The sequence below is a fragment of the Notolabrus celidotus genome, chromosome 4 (genome assembly GCF_009762535.1).
Source record: "Notolabrus celidotus isolate fNotCel1 chromosome 4, fNotCel1.pri, whole genome shotgun sequence".
Taxonomy (NCBI): Eukaryota; Metazoa; Chordata; class Actinopteri; order Labriformes; family Labridae; genus Notolabrus; species Notolabrus celidotus.
The window spans coordinates 19,343,672-19,359,708 of record NC_048275.1 but is presented as its reverse complement, the minus strand read 5'-3'; the positions used below and the strand labels follow the sequence as shown (position 1 = coordinate 19,359,708).

At 42.8% G+C, this 16,037-nt stretch overlaps 1 protein-coding gene and 1 long non-coding RNA gene across 2 annotated transcripts; one reads left to right on the top strand and one right to left on the bottom strand.

Annotated features, from left to right (window-relative positions):
• The first annotated feature begins 909 nt into the window (after positions 1-909).
• LOC117811653 lies at positions 910-13,838 on the top strand. Its single transcript, XR_004631041.1, has 3 exons — positions 910-1,197; positions 1,306-1,447; positions 13,772-13,838. It is a non-coding gene; the product is annotated as an uncharacterized LOC117811653 (long non-coding RNA).
• Positions 9,058-12,526, bottom strand: six3a (SIX homeobox 3a). Its single transcript, XM_034682060.1, has 2 exons — positions 11,581-12,526; positions 9,058-9,709 (listed from the first exon to the last, which is right to left on the bottom strand). The coding sequence occupies exons 1-2, from the start codon at positions 12,270-12,272 to the stop codon at positions 9,517-9,519; spliced, it is 885 nt and encodes a 294-aa protein (XP_034537951.1). The 5' UTR covers positions 12,273-12,526; the 3' UTR covers positions 9,058-9,516.
• Positions 13,839-16,037: the final 2,199 nt, after the last annotated feature.

Below are 16,037 nucleotides of genomic sequence, written 5' to 3'. Positions count from 1 at the left end.
AGAAGTTAGTGTCAGTACAGAAACAGAAGACACTGTACATCTGCTTGAATTACACCAACAGTTTTTGCACTCTGCATTCGTGCGCGTGACATTTGAATGACTGAAGTGGAGGAAGTGATATCTTAATCCCAGAACAAACACCATCCTGCTCTCACTCATCTCTGCTCCCCGGGGCTTTGCAGGCGACCACTGTGCTGCAGAGGATTACATCAGGGACTTCAAAAGAGTGCACATTTGCACATTGCCCACTGACATGGCCACACCAAGAACAGACACCACTGAGTTAAGCCAATTGACCGTTTACACAGATCTCGACCGCTCCCTTTGCCATCACATTAGGGTTTGAAATTGAGTGTGTGTTAAGTGTACGTGTGAGCATGAATATATATGTAAATGAGAGAGAAGGAGATATGGGCAAAAGGCAAAAGATTAGATATTGTTTGACGTTGAAGGAAACAATATTTCATGTTACTGAAACTATTATTTTTATTTCTTGGTTTTGAAGAATTTTGTGGTACATTTCTAGAAATGTATGCTTTCAACTGAAACAACATTATCAATTCCATATAATGGAGAAAATCTGCATATGTGCCAAAATAAAGACTGAGATCTTAAATTATGACTGATAGGTCGATTCATAAATAAATTCACATATTGTTAAATTTTTTCCAAAACTTTTTGATGTATGAACTCTCCCTGAGTAATGCATGGTTTATAATATGTCCGAGTTATCTTGTGTAAATATTTAGTTGTATATATCCTAACCTCCTCTCATAGAACAAAAAAGTATTCAAACTTGACAGGAAACAAAGTTGCTCAGGATCTTTAAGTTCTTGACCTGTACATGCTCCTCTTCTATCCTCCTCCACAGTCCTACATCGGGTCTCTGAGCTCTGAACACTCCGTCTGTGTGTTCCTCCTCCTCGCCCAGCTCTTTTGGGAGCTCTGCAGCTGTTCCTGCTGCTGCTACTGTTTGCTGAACTGGACTGAGTGAAGGCAGAGCGGAGGACAGGGCCGGTGCATGCTTGAATAATGCATGCCTTCTGGAGGCCACCTCGGGACGGAAGCCGTTTTTAAAGATCCTCCACTAACCGACTCATGTACGGGAACTTATTAAAAATAGAAAAAGTGGTCGGACAAAACAGCACGCTTCAGCTGAGGGCCTCCAGAGCTCTGAGCCCATTATTAACCAGCAAGGTACATCTTGCATGCACCTCCAAAGCAAATGCTCTCATAGACAATGAATAGTGAGGAGTGGATTTAAAACATAAGTTTCATTAAATGTTCTCCCCTTTTTTTTTCCAGATGGTTAGTCTCAATGCAAGAGCTGCTTTGACAAGCAAAACCTTTCAGATGGATTCAGGGAAATGAATATGTGAGGAGGGATGTGGACAGTGGAGAAGTCAAAATGAGAAGACTGAAATTTGGCTTCTCATACAGTATGCAGGTATGTTCTTCAAACGCTGACACAGACTACAGAGTGTTAGTTTCCCTGTCTTCATGCACAAGCTTTTAAAGGTGAATTTAAATCAACAGATTCACTTATTTCATTCCAGAGTGCAATTTTTACCTCCAGACTAAATTAGCTAACAAGTCTACAGACATTGGATGCATCTCCATTTGTCCACTGAGCTGCTAGATCTGCAAGTCAACCCTGGTGACCCCACATAAAGGTTTCTTATCCTCTCATGTGAAGCTGAAATCAGGCTGAAACCGTTTGAGACATGTGAGTGGGGTAAAAGCGGGGAAATGAAAGAGTTATTGCTTATGGCGTGTAACATGCCGGGTTCTCCTCCCTGCAATGATTTAATGGTGGATTGCCGTAAGCGTTTTACTGTCCATTTACAGTGAAACCTTCTCTGTTGCATTCTCTCTGTCCTCCTCCTCCCCCCTGCCCTGCTCGCCATAATAGGCAAGTTAAACTCTAAAAGGCCGCGCTCCAACGGACACCATTACGCCTCCTCCCCTCCTCAGCACCATCTTCCTCTTACACACACATACACACACATAGCAGTCAGTCACTTGTCTCCTTGGCGGCCTCAGTAAAACTCTGGGTATCAGTTTTTAAAAATTAACCAGGGATCGAGGGTTTCATTTCACTCTCTGGCGTCTGAATCCTTCATCTGGCTCTAAATGGAGAAGCTGCTTTGGTGTTCCAACATCATTTGACTTTCATGCAATCAAAATTTAATGACTGCACCCTGTACAGTATGTGTATATATGTGTCTGTGTGTGTGGGCTGTATGAACTCACTGGCTTGCTCTTGTCCCTGTAGTGCAAGCCTGTATATGTATGTTCATGCGTGCACTGACATCAAGTGGAGTACAAGCTGGATTTAAAAAAAGGAGTCCCATCTTAGATACATGCACTGCCTTTGTGCTTTTGCCAAACCGTGATGTCACCAGTGGGGCATTACACTTACAATACTTTGCTGAAATGCTGGTGACTCCACCACCTCATATGATGTTGATCAGTTGAACATTTTTCAAAAGTGCTTTGAAAAATACCAAATAGGTCAGACTTAAAATATTTAAATGTTTCAATTTAATCAATACTGATAATACACTGTGAACAGCTTTAGTAAATGGGTCAAACACCTTGAGTTTTGCCCTTCTCTACCTTCTCTATCTACCACCATGATATGAGAGAATCAGTATGTAGAGTCTTGGAGTAATTTCTCTTCCCCTGACATCCGCTAGATGGCAGTCAAGGCACATGTTTGTCTTTGCCCCACTCGCCTGCAGCCTGTCCAGCTCTGCCTGTGCTTCCCGCTGTTCCCCTCACTTCCTTGGTCGGAGCTGTTTGTGGGGCATCCTGGGTAATCCATGTCATAGCTTTGTAAATGGAGGTTAAATTGATAAGGACACTGTAAAAACACTGTGGCCATATATGTTCCAAAAATATGGCTTTAAAGTACTTATAAGCTCAGGTTTGTCTATGAAAGACGGATATTTTCGTGAAGTGATTTGAGTTAAAAAATAAATAAAAGCCCTGATCTGTTTTATCCAATCACACAAATGCTCTAACATTAAGATGCTGAGTTTGTTTTTCTTTTTCACATTTCCTCTACATATTTGGTTCCAAAGTCAGGACAGTTTGAGGTGTTGAGTTTAGATTCGATATCTGTAACATAAAACAAAAATAGGCTTACAAATATGACAGCCATTTTCATTGCTACTTTGCAGATAGCCTATACAAATATGAAAAAAGCTTAATTTATTCTTGAGTTGGTTTGGAGCAACGTAGTTCATCGTTAATAAACAAGTGGTTTACAAAAATGTGCTGCCTTGAGGCAAAAACGTCTGTCACCTTGCCAATTTACTGTGTTGACCTGGAGCCTTGTTTCCGTCCAAAAGTGGCATGAGTTCCTTGTATTATAGTCCAGATCTCAATGCTCTGAGAAAAAAACTCATGTGTGTTGAGTGTGGTCACAGCGGGACCGGGTGTCCATGTCCAGGTTCATCCGGTGCTTTCAGAACCAGAGCAGGCAGTAGCTCCAGCTGACGGACAAAAGCATTCAGCATCAGACCAGGAAACAAACAATCACCAATTCATGGAAGGAAAAGGGAAGGGGGACGAGTCTCCAAAACGCACCAAGTTGGAGAGCAGGACGCAGTCTGTTTTAGTTATGTTCTTATAGTAAAAAAGGACGTGTGAGAGGAGTCTACAGAGATGGAAAAGGCAATTAATCGTATATTAAATATCTATTTTTACTTCACAGATCCATCAAATCAGCAGAATTATCATACTATCAAAATATCAAATATTATCAAATATTCACCTTCAGTTTGATTGAACTCTTAAGATATAAATCTTAATTGTGATTGTGGTCTCGTAGTTTAAACTTGATTTTGCGAGTTCAGTTAAAAGTTGACATATTTAGTTTATTAATAATAATCCTTTATCAAACATCACTGAAAAATGTTTACATTATAAATCTATAACTCTAGGGATTAAGGATTAATTGGTCTTTCAGCCTTATTCTGAAAAAAAAAGTTCCTTCTTATTTTGGCACGCGGTGTGCATACTATGATGATGTTATAGTCTCAGTGCTGACATTAGGGCTGCACCGTGCCGTGCCACGCTAAGAAGAAGGCCTGAGAACGGCTGCAGAAAACACAGGTGCTGGGGCTCTATTTAAGCTGCTCAGCCCTCTGTCCACTCGGTGTGCACAAGGCGAGAGATCACAGCCTGCACCCAGCCAGAGCCCCCACCCCACCCCAACACACACACATACACATGCACGCACACGCACGCACACACAAGCTCCATATGTGCTGTCAGTGAAACACGCGCACAGTTGCGCGTGAGAGTGGTGTGCAGGGGGGGGGGGGGGTCATGTTCGCTTGAGTAAGCCAGAGTTGGGTTGCTTTCATGTTATGCTTGTTTTAAAAAGATGAGGCTTGTGCAATGGCAGTCCACACTAATCAGCATTAGACTGAAGCATTTCTTCTACCCCCTCTCCCACCACCACCACTACGTACACACGCACACACACACACACACACACACACGCACACACACACGCACACACACACACACGCACACACAACCTGAAAGAGAGTAGGTTCCCATCTGTGTATACACGGTAGCCTTCATATAATGAATGCTCACACACTCTGATCCTGTATCACTGCCTCGTGCCTTGTGTGACCTCCAAATTGCTATTTAATAGATGGACACTTTCAAACACAGGCCTTGTCTTACAGAGAGTGTGTGTGATACATGGTTAGTGTTAGACCGTGTGTTTTATGCGTGGTGAGGTTGTGAGTGGGGGGTGGTGGTCAACAAGCAGCAGGTGTACGGCGGCTGGCAGAGGCGGAAAAAAACGCGCTCATTTTACGCACGATGGGCACGGAGACACATAATCGAAATTACACACAAAAACGTCCAAATGCCGGACGTATCATGACGTTGACCTGCTTGTCACCACGCCAAATGTCCTCATTATCACTCATTACGTCATAGTGTCTATTTCTTTACAATTTATTGAATTGTGTGTCATATTTCTTCTTCATCATCCATTTAACGTCACAACATTTTCGGGGAAGGCTGTCTCTAAAATGTGTTGCAGTATTGTGATTTTAGGGAAATGTTTTTTATAAGAATAAGATGTGTATTTAATGTAGACTCGGCAGTTTTGCCTTGACATAATGCTGCTTATGTTGCACATTATAGCCCATAAGAGATGCACTCCGTCTAAGATGCAGAATGAGAAGTCATAGGGATTAAACTCAGTATAAACTTCATACAATTCTGCAGCCATGCGTCTTACCTATATTGTACACAGGAGAGAGTGGGAGCAGAAAGTTTAGTCCACAGGGGCCCGCTCATTCCTGCACTGACAGCCACGCTGCTGAGGCTATACAGCGAAACTGGTGCTCTTTGGCTGCTGCATGAATACACACCAATAGGAAAGTTGTGTTCAGTTAACCGGTGAAATCCGAGAAAAAACAGGGCAGGGCAAGTATTTCTCACCACCAGACTCCGGCTTAATAGTCCCTCCTCCTCCTTCCTCTTGTTCCCTATAGCTGGATTGACAGTGTCTGTTTTAACTTCGATGAACAACATGTGTTAGTTGGGAATGTAAAGCGAGGCAAGGGAGAAACTATGGGATATAAACGCGTAAAAAAACACGAATACACTCCCAATCACCCTGTTTTCGGGAGAGCAATCCCCTGTGCTCTTCTCCTCTTTGAAATCACCCTGACTCAAAATCTGGAAGCCATACATGAAAAACTAATCGTCTTTATGTTGTTGACGCTCAGCTGTTATGTCCATGCAAATCTCGTTTGACAGATGCACCAGCTCACATAAACGCAAAACAACTTAAAGGGAGCGAAAAGAGAGGAAAACATGCGGTGCTTCCATTGTTGCCGCACTTGTCTCACATTCTCGTTTACTCTCATGTAAGTATCACACACACAGATTACTCCTCGCTAAGTTCCTTTGTCTGGTGATCCATATTTGAGTTGACAGATCACGAACAAGAGCTCCCCCACTGTTAATGACCCCAGCCAGCAACAGATAGACTCAACACTTGCAGCATTTTTTTTCTACTGCTGCTGCTGTGGCCCACATATGTTTACAGCGAGGACAGTCTTGTACCTGTTTACATTCGGCTTGTTTACATGTTTAAACAAGCCCTAATGAATAATCACAATGGCATTCCTTAATTATTAACTTTGGTATGTCTCTAATTTCATGTCTAGGCGTAGAATTCCTTTAATATTTCTGGAGCACATAGTTGGCAGGATTATTAATGGGAGTCTATTTAAAATATTCTATTTGTGTCCGTGAAGAGCAAGCAGGACTTGCACGTGAAAGGGTGTGAAAAGCGACTGTAGAGATTTTTAACACATTTTCTTCCTTCAAACACATTCATTTCTTTATGTCTCTTAAATGAATCAAGTTTGTGTCTGCATATTAAAACTACACACTGTTTTAAGCCTTTGGATAATGAGCGTAACGCAGCGCAAATGAAGCCCATTCATTCGTCGCTTGTTTGGTATTCATGAGTCTCTATCTGAGGCTCCATCTCTCAGATATACAGCCCTAATCCTCGTGTCCTCCTTTGCCGATAAAAACGCTCTTCAGTTTACGATTAATTTAATCTCAATCATAGCCGGGACTTGTCGCAGCCAATAAAACTTGTGGAGTGCGTAAATGGAGAGGTGGGGGGTGTATGTGTGATAAGGGTCTGCTGGTGCGGCGGTGCCATGGCCCCTCGGTGCTCTTGATAGGGCCTATCTGTCTCTGGCAGGCCGGTTTAAGACCCGGAAAGGGTTTAAAAAATATGATACAGATTTTCTTCATCTGCGATCGAATGCCAATGAGAGAGCAGAGAGAGAGGGTTTGTTTCAGACAGGCAGTCAGCTGAGCTCTGCGTTTGTCTGCATTCTGGCCTCGGTTATTTCAGGATCACAGGCCCTTTGAGTCGACTGGCTGGGGCTTTTGACACACTTGTTATTGTGTTTTGATTGGTATCCGTCTGAGGGAGACTTATGGCTAATGCGCACATTTCATCTAGTGGACACTGATAACATATCTGGAGAAAAAAACACAATCCGCTGTCAGATTTGCAGTATCTCCAACTCAGTTTACTATTTTAAACAGTTCCAACTTTTCTCAAACTGAATCTTAAATTAAGTGGACAGAATATCTATCTCTCTACCACAATAAAACACGTATTTTCATGAACTATTATTGTTGTGAGTTTTGTTAAGCTCTTTGTCACACACGTAACCTCAGCCAACAACGTCAATGGCTTAGTCCATAATGTTAACTAACAAAGCTAGTCTAATAAGGCATTTTTCGTACAACAATTAGTCTCCTGGTCTCTATTCTAACATTTAAATACCCACTCTAAGCCTATTTTGCGTGCGCATTTACGCGCACACACACGCACACAGCCCATAGAATCTCAGATTTAAACTGTCAGACTTTGCACAAAACGGCCAAACATCCTCAAGAATTATCAAAACATCCTGTTTTTCCTAACCCCACAGAAAGCCTTAAAGGACCAGTGTTACACTTGTTGGGGGCAGAAAAGTCTCACTGCCAGTAGCCTTAAAAAGATCTAGCCACAGCTTTTAGTGCCAGGCTCTACTTTCCAAAAAGTCCTGCGCTCTCTCTGCGCCAAACAGCAGCATATGCCCTACTTTCTGTTGCTTTAGACGAGACTGTAACACACACAGCGACTCAGAATTATCCACTATTAATAAATCGCCGTATTTACATGCGGAAATCCTCCGCAATACTTCTAGGAGACCAAATCTTTGCGCAAGTGTTTCCACCAAAAACTATACCGCCTGCAACAGTGTCCTATAGCAAAATGTGCCCCAGTCTGCAGCATAATTGGTTTGGGATTTAGATGGAAAGGGACTGCAGGAGAGAAAGCCTTTTTTGGAGGGGGGAAATGGTTCTCGTCCGAGGAAGAAAAGCCCTTTTCAGCGGGCCACAATGGGAGATTGGGACAGGGGAGGAGTCCCATCGTGATTAGCCCATTTAATGGCGCGTTTACTTAATTTCTGTATTCACTGGCAACGGTAAACAAAAGGGGAAATAGCACTCACATTTTTAAGTGCTGGATGACGTTGACGTTTGCCAGAATTTATGGAGCATACAGAGGCATTCATACAGGCGAATTTACCTATAGTATTCAGCAGAAAAAAAGACCAAACATTACTTCTTCAGGGAAATAAAAGGTACAACTCTTTGCCAAATATAAACCTCGTAAAATTCCGTTGACTTCATCCCGCTGACTCTCTAACCTGGCCCGGGTTAACGCATAAGCCCTGATGAGCATTAATGCTCCCACAATCCAATAATGAGCCAATATGAACTGTGTTTAGCCACTTATTAATGTCCTGATCCTTAATCGGATGGAGAAACACACATCACGGGACGAGGTATAGAAAACTGAATACTGTATTTGATTTAGAAATGCTGTATGGTACATTAACATAATAACCACGCAAGAAAAGAAACACTGAATAATGTAAATAAGCGCTTTGGGCGACCCCGGGGCAGCACAGAGGAGGAGAGGAGAAGGGGGGGCAGCCTGCACTTGAATAAATGTAGTAATAACAAGCTATTCCACTGTTCATATTTTACTTCTGAATGGCAACATGTGACAATTTAACACCCCCCCAAAAAGCAACAAAAACGCCTAGAGCACTTGAGTTGTAAGTTTTGACAAATATTTTATGTAGGAACACCAAGTCAAGAAAAGTGAGGGAGGGATAGAAAAGAGGATGAGAGGGGAGGAGGAGGGGGGAGAGCAATAATTATGTACAAGCAATATTTCTACACGTATATTACAGACCGGGAGAATGATCGCATTATTTGAGATATACATAATTCAATATAAAATTTTGAAAATAAAAATAAAAATCTGATACAGTCATAAACGACATTTTTTGAGACCATGAACCCCACACAGGCAGTGACAGAAGTGTATTTTAAAAAGGTGCTTACGACTCAAAATGATTGTCTGATGAACACAAAGTTAAAAAAAAAAAAAAAAAAAAAAAAACAGGATTGCATCTTGTCTGCGTGGCGTCATCATCATCATCATCATCACCATCACTTGGACTAAAAACGGAGATGGGAAGAGGGGAAAAAAGCGACGAAGACACCAAGACGATCTGTTTTTATTCCCTCTGATCGATGTTCCTGATGGAGAATCTTGCATTCAGGTTAATTTCCCTGATCACAAAATAAAAATAAAAAGACATCATGCAAGTAGTCTATAGTAGAATTGGTGGTGGTGGTGGTGGTGGTGTGGGGGTATGAAGAGGAGGGGGAGGCGTGGGTCCTTTTGAAAGCGCTTTTAATAAAAAAAAACGACGTGCTTTATCTCTTTTTATTTTAATATTTATATCAATCGGTCCTTTTTTCATCCGCCATATTTCATAGTCTTTTTTTCTTCCTCTCAGGTCCATTTTCCCTGTAAATATTTCTCTTTTTTGTGTTTATTTTTGTGTGTTTTTCTTCCTCCTCCTTCCCTCCGTATCATACATCGCACTCCGAGTCACTTGATGTGACGGACAGGATGGACGTCCCGGTATCGACTCGCTCTGTCATACTGGAAACGCTGGTGGTGGGACTGGCCGCGGTCGAAGGCGACTCCGCCGAGCTGTGAGGGGTGAGACCGGCCTCTGAGAGCGACCTCATACCGCTCGGTCCTATTGCTTGGTGCTGGAGCCTGGAAGAAAGAAAAGAAGCCAGGAGGAGAAGGAGGAGGAGGGAAAAAGAGAAGAAGAAAAAAATGAGAGAAATGGCAATTAGACCTGAGAATGTCCCCCCTCACCCTCCTCCTCCTCGTGCAAAATAGGGGTTCAAACTCGCCTTTTCTTTCCCCCTGCCGGCCCCAGCCATGCATGCATGCTTTTATCAAATAGCCAGCTTTCAGGGGACAAAACACAGCACTATTTAGACTGCTAAATGTTGGAAGAAATTTAATGTAATGGGCTTTTTGTTGTTGTTTTTTTCCAGCAAAAGTGGGCATGATCAACACGCAAGTCAGCAACCTCGGATTTAACTGACAGGTCATATCAAAACAGAGAAATAAAGCTTTAAATCCTTCTTGGTGCATTTTACAAAAGCAGTACGATGATATTTGTTTAAAACCTGTCTGTAGCTGTTTTATTTTTACTCAGCTTTGAGCTGCATCTGCTCTACTTTTATTACTGCTCTTCTCTCCTGCACAGTTTTATTCTCTCAAAAATCCCCGTGACCCTGCAGCTTCATAACAAAATTATGATTGTAGATTTAAATAGAATATAGGCCTTTGTCCACAAGGCTTTGACACACGTTTTTCGGTGTGATGGAAGTGTATGAATGAGTGACAGGGAGCTGCAGGTTTACTCCAATCATCCTAAATGTTTATCTCCAGTCCACTCACGATAATAACTCCATCAGGGCGGGATAATGTCAGCCTGGACATCTATCTCTTCATTTAGCAAAAAGATTAGAATAGTGTTCATATGGCTTAGTCCTCTCCCTTTGATTTTCTAATCAATTATAGCATTTCAATGGAATGATACCACACTTAATGCAGCCTAGGTTCTAGCAAAAGCTATTTTTAATACGCATGCTCATTTTAGTCAAGTAATATCAGTAATATCTGTATTATCCTTTGGGATAATCTTTGCTCAACAATGCTAAGTAACATGTGATGTAAAAAATATGAAAGCATTGTGCGGCATGATACATGTAACGTCTGTGCGTTGTGTGGCGTAAATAAATCCTAACTGAGCTTTGCAAATAAACAAATATTATATAAAATATTTGGAGAAAATTACATTTTAGATGCATTTAAAGGTCCAGATATTTTTTTTGGTGGATAGTAGGATAAATCCAAAATGTATCATGCCTTTTGCTGCAGAAAAGAAATGCTGAAAAAACTTTAAAATATTTTTGAATGGCGTTTGCACTATAACTATCTCCAAAAATGTTATGGGCTTTTTTAAAAATCAAGCAAAATAATGTTTGTTTATATAGTTTTTTTATATATATATATTTATTTCAACACTTTCACTCTTACGGAAAAGATAAGCGTGCTGCTTCTTTAAAATCACTGCACACTTTATCCACCTGTCCGGTTTAACAGCTGTTAGTTTGTAGTTATTATATGAATATCAGTTTAAATGTATTTAAAGTTATTTTTACATGTGAGTGCGGTTTAGAATTTCAGCTGTTTTTTTGGTTTCTGATGAATCACAATTCTTTTCAAAATAGCAGCAAAGATAAATAGCCTACATAGGAAATATTGTTTTGAAGCTTTCTATTAAAAAATCCCAAATAGTCAACATTTTCAAGGACACTTTTGGATGTTTGGTTCAGCTAAAATACTCTTCTTGGTGTTCATCCTGTTCTCACTTCATAACAAAAATGTCGGCGCAGCCTGCTCCCTCCCCCTGCAAACAGACTCGTCTTTATTATACACAGTCTCTGTACGTAAGCATAACTACATGTTCAGTGAAACCTACACTTTTTATTTCTAATTGAAGCATATTACGCAAACTTTTCAAAAAACTTGCGTTTCGACAGCGCTAAAACCAACAAAGCACCAACCTGTTTTTGGCTGCCGCGGCTCTGTCTCTTTGCCTCCGGTTTTTAAACCAGTTTCCGACCTGTGTAGGAGTGAGTCCAGTGGCTTGAGCCAGTTCCCTTTTCTTGCTTGGGTTTGGATACGGGTCCTGAAGGTACCACTCCCTCAGCAGGCTCCGTGTCCGCTCTTTGAAACAGTGCGTCTTCTGCTCGCCGTCCCAGATGGTCCGAGGCAGCGGAAACTTCTTCCGCACCCGGTACTTATCGACCGGTCCGAGAGGACGACCACGGAGCTTCTCGGCCTCCTGGTAGTGCGCTTCCAGCCACATGGCCTGTAGTTTGCCGTGAGAGTCCTTGGTGAACTTGTGGTTCTCCAGGATGTGGTACAGGTCTCTGAAATTCCCCGTGTGGAACGCCACAACGGCCCGGGCGCGCAAGATGGACTCGTGCTTGTTGATCGCCTCGCACGCTCCCGGAGCCACCGGCAGGGACCAGAGGAAGCGGCCCAACCGTTCGATGTCCCCGGTCTCCTCCAGCGTCTCGCAGACGCTCGCCACCTGCTCCGGGGAGAAGTTGAGTGTCGGTAGCTGAAACATGGACAAGTCTTCTGGAGACCTGGTGGTGGGAGCGCTGTTCGCCAGGAGCAGAGGGCGATCAGCGAAGTTTGGCAGGAAGAAATGGGAGGGATAAAGCTCTAAAGGCGATCTGAAAACCATGGAAATGACCTGAGAGAAAAGAAATTATCGAGAAAAGGGAAAAACCGAAAAAACACGGCCGGTAAAAAAGATTGAATGATTCAATGGCTATCGCCTAATGACACCAGCCTCATAATATCTCCCCCCTAAATCCGCCGTTGAGTGTAGCATTGAAACATTTTGTTTCCCTTTTCTATTGGTCTTCTTGGTGTCGTTGTAGCGTTGTCATGGCAGCCCTGCCAATCACTGTCAAGCGTGCCAATCATTAGCCAGTACGTAGCGCGAGGCTTTCACCACTTGTGCAGCACGCACGGGGGGTTATCAGAGTCTCCGATCTCCACAGCAACCCTCCCACCGCACCGCGCGCATCAGGCACAAGCCAATGCTCGCCTATCTGCTGAATGGAATGAGCAATTAGAGGGTGGAATATTATTGCGATCTTAACGAGGCTCGTTAAAGCTAAAGACGATATGTAGACTAGAGATGCTTAGCAGAGCCAGGGAGGGAGGGAGGGAGACAGAGGGAGCTTTAAAAGGGTGACAAATGGACAACCAATGACTGCAACTCCGGAATACACGTTTCGGATAGAAGCGAGTCAGTTTTCACATTATTTTCGCACAGTTTTTCATGTATTAGATACTTTTTATCGTCTTTTTGTTTCCGTGCGAGGGAAAGATATGCGTTTTGGTTTTTCTTTTTCGTATCTGAGATCACTTTATATTCTTCATTTCTTAACAGACAAATTATGAGAGAATGCAATATATTTTGGCTTTCCCTGGATCCGCCTTTGTTTTTTCATTTTCTAAAGTGCATGTTCGCAGCTTCATGACTTTGCTGGTGTGTGTGGTCACTGTGTATTTGGTGGCTACAGATCCGGGTGTGGGCTGCAGTGTGATACCGCTCCCCCTCCTGCTGTCCCCGGCCTCGCCTCTGGGACACTGGGCGCAGCTCTGGCCCCCTGCCCGCTGCCTCCAACACAATTTATTGTTCCAAATGAATATCGATGCGCAGCTTTCTGATGATCAAATAAAGGTCATGGCGTTTTAGTTCGAAAACTAATTTGCCAAAGGCAATGCCCTTCTAATGCCACCCGTTTATCACGGGGTACTGTGTTACTCCAGCCCTCTAATTAATACCATTAGTATAGGAATTACAATCAAATGGCAACATGAAAGCTTCTTGGGACATAAAAGCAGTTTTCATGTATTTGATCTAGTGGTAAGGAGACGATCCATGTCCACATCCAGTCACAGGACTCGGCTTATAGCAGTAGCCGCGGCGGTGTGATTTTCATGTTTATGGCTAAAACGGCTTCATATTTAGACAGGGCTTATAGGGTGTTAAAATAGTGTGAGTTCACTCTAACACGAACAGTGCTCACATTGTGAAAGGGCCGTGTACAAGGCGTAGCATCTAGACTCCACTTAATCCGCCCTCAATAAAGCTGACATAATGATCCTAAGCCGCCTTTCTACAAAATCATTCAGGAATTCAAAACTTTTCCTTTCCCTCTCTCTCAGATTTGCACATTCTCCGAGGCTGACCGATAGACCACCGACTTCAAGCCTGCAGGGACAGTGAGTAGACCAGATCCACATGCATGTAAAGTCTATGCAACCTGTTTATTTTCATCATTTCAGATGACATACCCCACCAAAAGCAGGTGCAATTACGCACGTTTGCGCACTTTTACGCATGAGTGTTTTGGGTAGAGGTTGCATCGTCACTTCAGTTCCTGCATGTACAAGCGTGCACGCTTGTTGTGCAAGTGTCTGTTGGTGTATGTGGTACAAAGCAGGGGTGGTTATGATCTTGTTGCAGGGTCAGGCGTTTGGTTCGTGCGTGTCTTTTGGGAGTGTGTGTGTATGTGCGTGAGGGGGGGGGTAGGGTGGTAACTGGGATCAAACCTGTCCAATGCGCTGCTGTTCGAACCTCAGGAGAACTAATTCTAAGTGGCACTTGAATTGGTCCCGTTGGAAAGCGCTGTGGACTGGAAGTAAAGCCTGGTATTTTCATGCTGGTGTTAAAACTAACCTCCTACCCTACACCCCCCACCTCTACACCTCTCCCTCTTTCTCTCCCATACGCACGCACACGCACGCACGACCCCAAAATGAAGTTGAGAGTGCAGGCTTAGCAGCACTACTCCAAATATGCAAAGCCTCCTACCTGCCCGGGTTCCTTGGTGCACCAATTTAGGTGATCACCATTCAAACCGGGCTGCAGGTATTATCTAGCATTATGTTTTGGAGGCAGAAGCCCTCGCAGGCAATTCGGAAATCACCCCGAGAAGACACCAGAGGTGAAATGTAAAACCTGAATGGGGATTGAGGGGGAAAAAGCCACTGGTAATTCACATTCTTTTACATGGCTTTTGTTTACGTTAAGCATGTAATTAACACCCCCCAAACAAGTTTATTCACCTGCCCTAATTGTGTGTTTATCCGAGGGCTTGCTGAATGTTCGGAGCAGCGGGGGACGGGGGCTCTGAATGCACATGGAGCATTTAGCCTCTTCTCCGTTTACTTACAGCCTAAACCTCCAGACACTACAACACAAATAGCATTCCGCAAGCAAAAACACTCAAACAATGTTGTTTAAGCACGCAAAACCCACGTTTGCAAAATTTCTCTTATTGTGTCACGTTCATTTTTGGATTCTAAAAACAACTTTTTTTCTCAAAACTTTTATATAAATAAAGTTTTTGTTAACCACATTCTGCTACACTCTTCTCCAACATTTCCTTCAACAAACAATAATTCTGCAATGTCAATTACCATTCTGGTTAATTGCCAATTAGCCAGTTATTTTCATTATCAGTCTGTTCCAATAAGAGCAGCAAATAAACAAAGCTGATGTTACGTCATGTGCGGGAGTGAGAGAGAGAGAGAAGAGGACCGGATGAGAGAAAGAAAGAAAAAAGGTGTTGACTGCAAAAGGTAAGAGGGATAGAGAAAGAGAAGGAAGGCACGAGAGAAAGAAAGAGAGTCTTGTTTTATTTTTTTGCTCCCTCGTTGACCCCGCTTTGGCAGAGGCTGGCCAGAAAAGGCTGCACACCCCTCCCTGGCAAACACAGGAGAGCCTCATGTGCCTGCTGCTCCATCCTGGATTCATCTTTGCAATACGCAGGACGACACATTGGGATAATGAAGGGTACGTACTAAAAAATCAATCACGGTTTTTATTTTTTATTTTTCCCCTTGACTGGCTTTTGCATTTAGTAGCTTTGTGGACAAGCACGTTGTAATTGTCATGCGCAAAAGTACTTTTCGTAATCATTTAAACGTCAACAATCGATGTGATTATATTGAAGTTATTTTGAAATTACAAGCTGGTGTTTTAACACGCATTTAAAGGAAATAACTTTCTTTTTTCTTCTCGCTCTTCCCCCCCATTGCTCTCCTCCGTCCCCTGCATAGCTGTGAGCAGGATCCAGTCCATAGATTGTCACCACTCGAGCTCGGGGCTTGACGGGACACTGGTTCGCTGCTATTTCACTGGTCAGTTTGTGCCAAATCAGGATGGAAGTCCGACCACTGCTCTTGTAAGTTATTTCTGTCCCGTCTACTTTATGGTCAATAATGCTCCGAAAAGCATAGGACTTATTCAATTCTTAATTTTTGGATACTTATAAAATATCAAAGAAACAATACCCGCCTTTTTTCGTTGATCTTGATGTTTAATGGAAAAGTGAATTCATCAATTCGGTACCGTTTTTAAATCTCTGAAGTCCGTCTTCAGTTTGGTGTATTTGCCATTTTAACCACCGAGCAACGCGGAGATCTG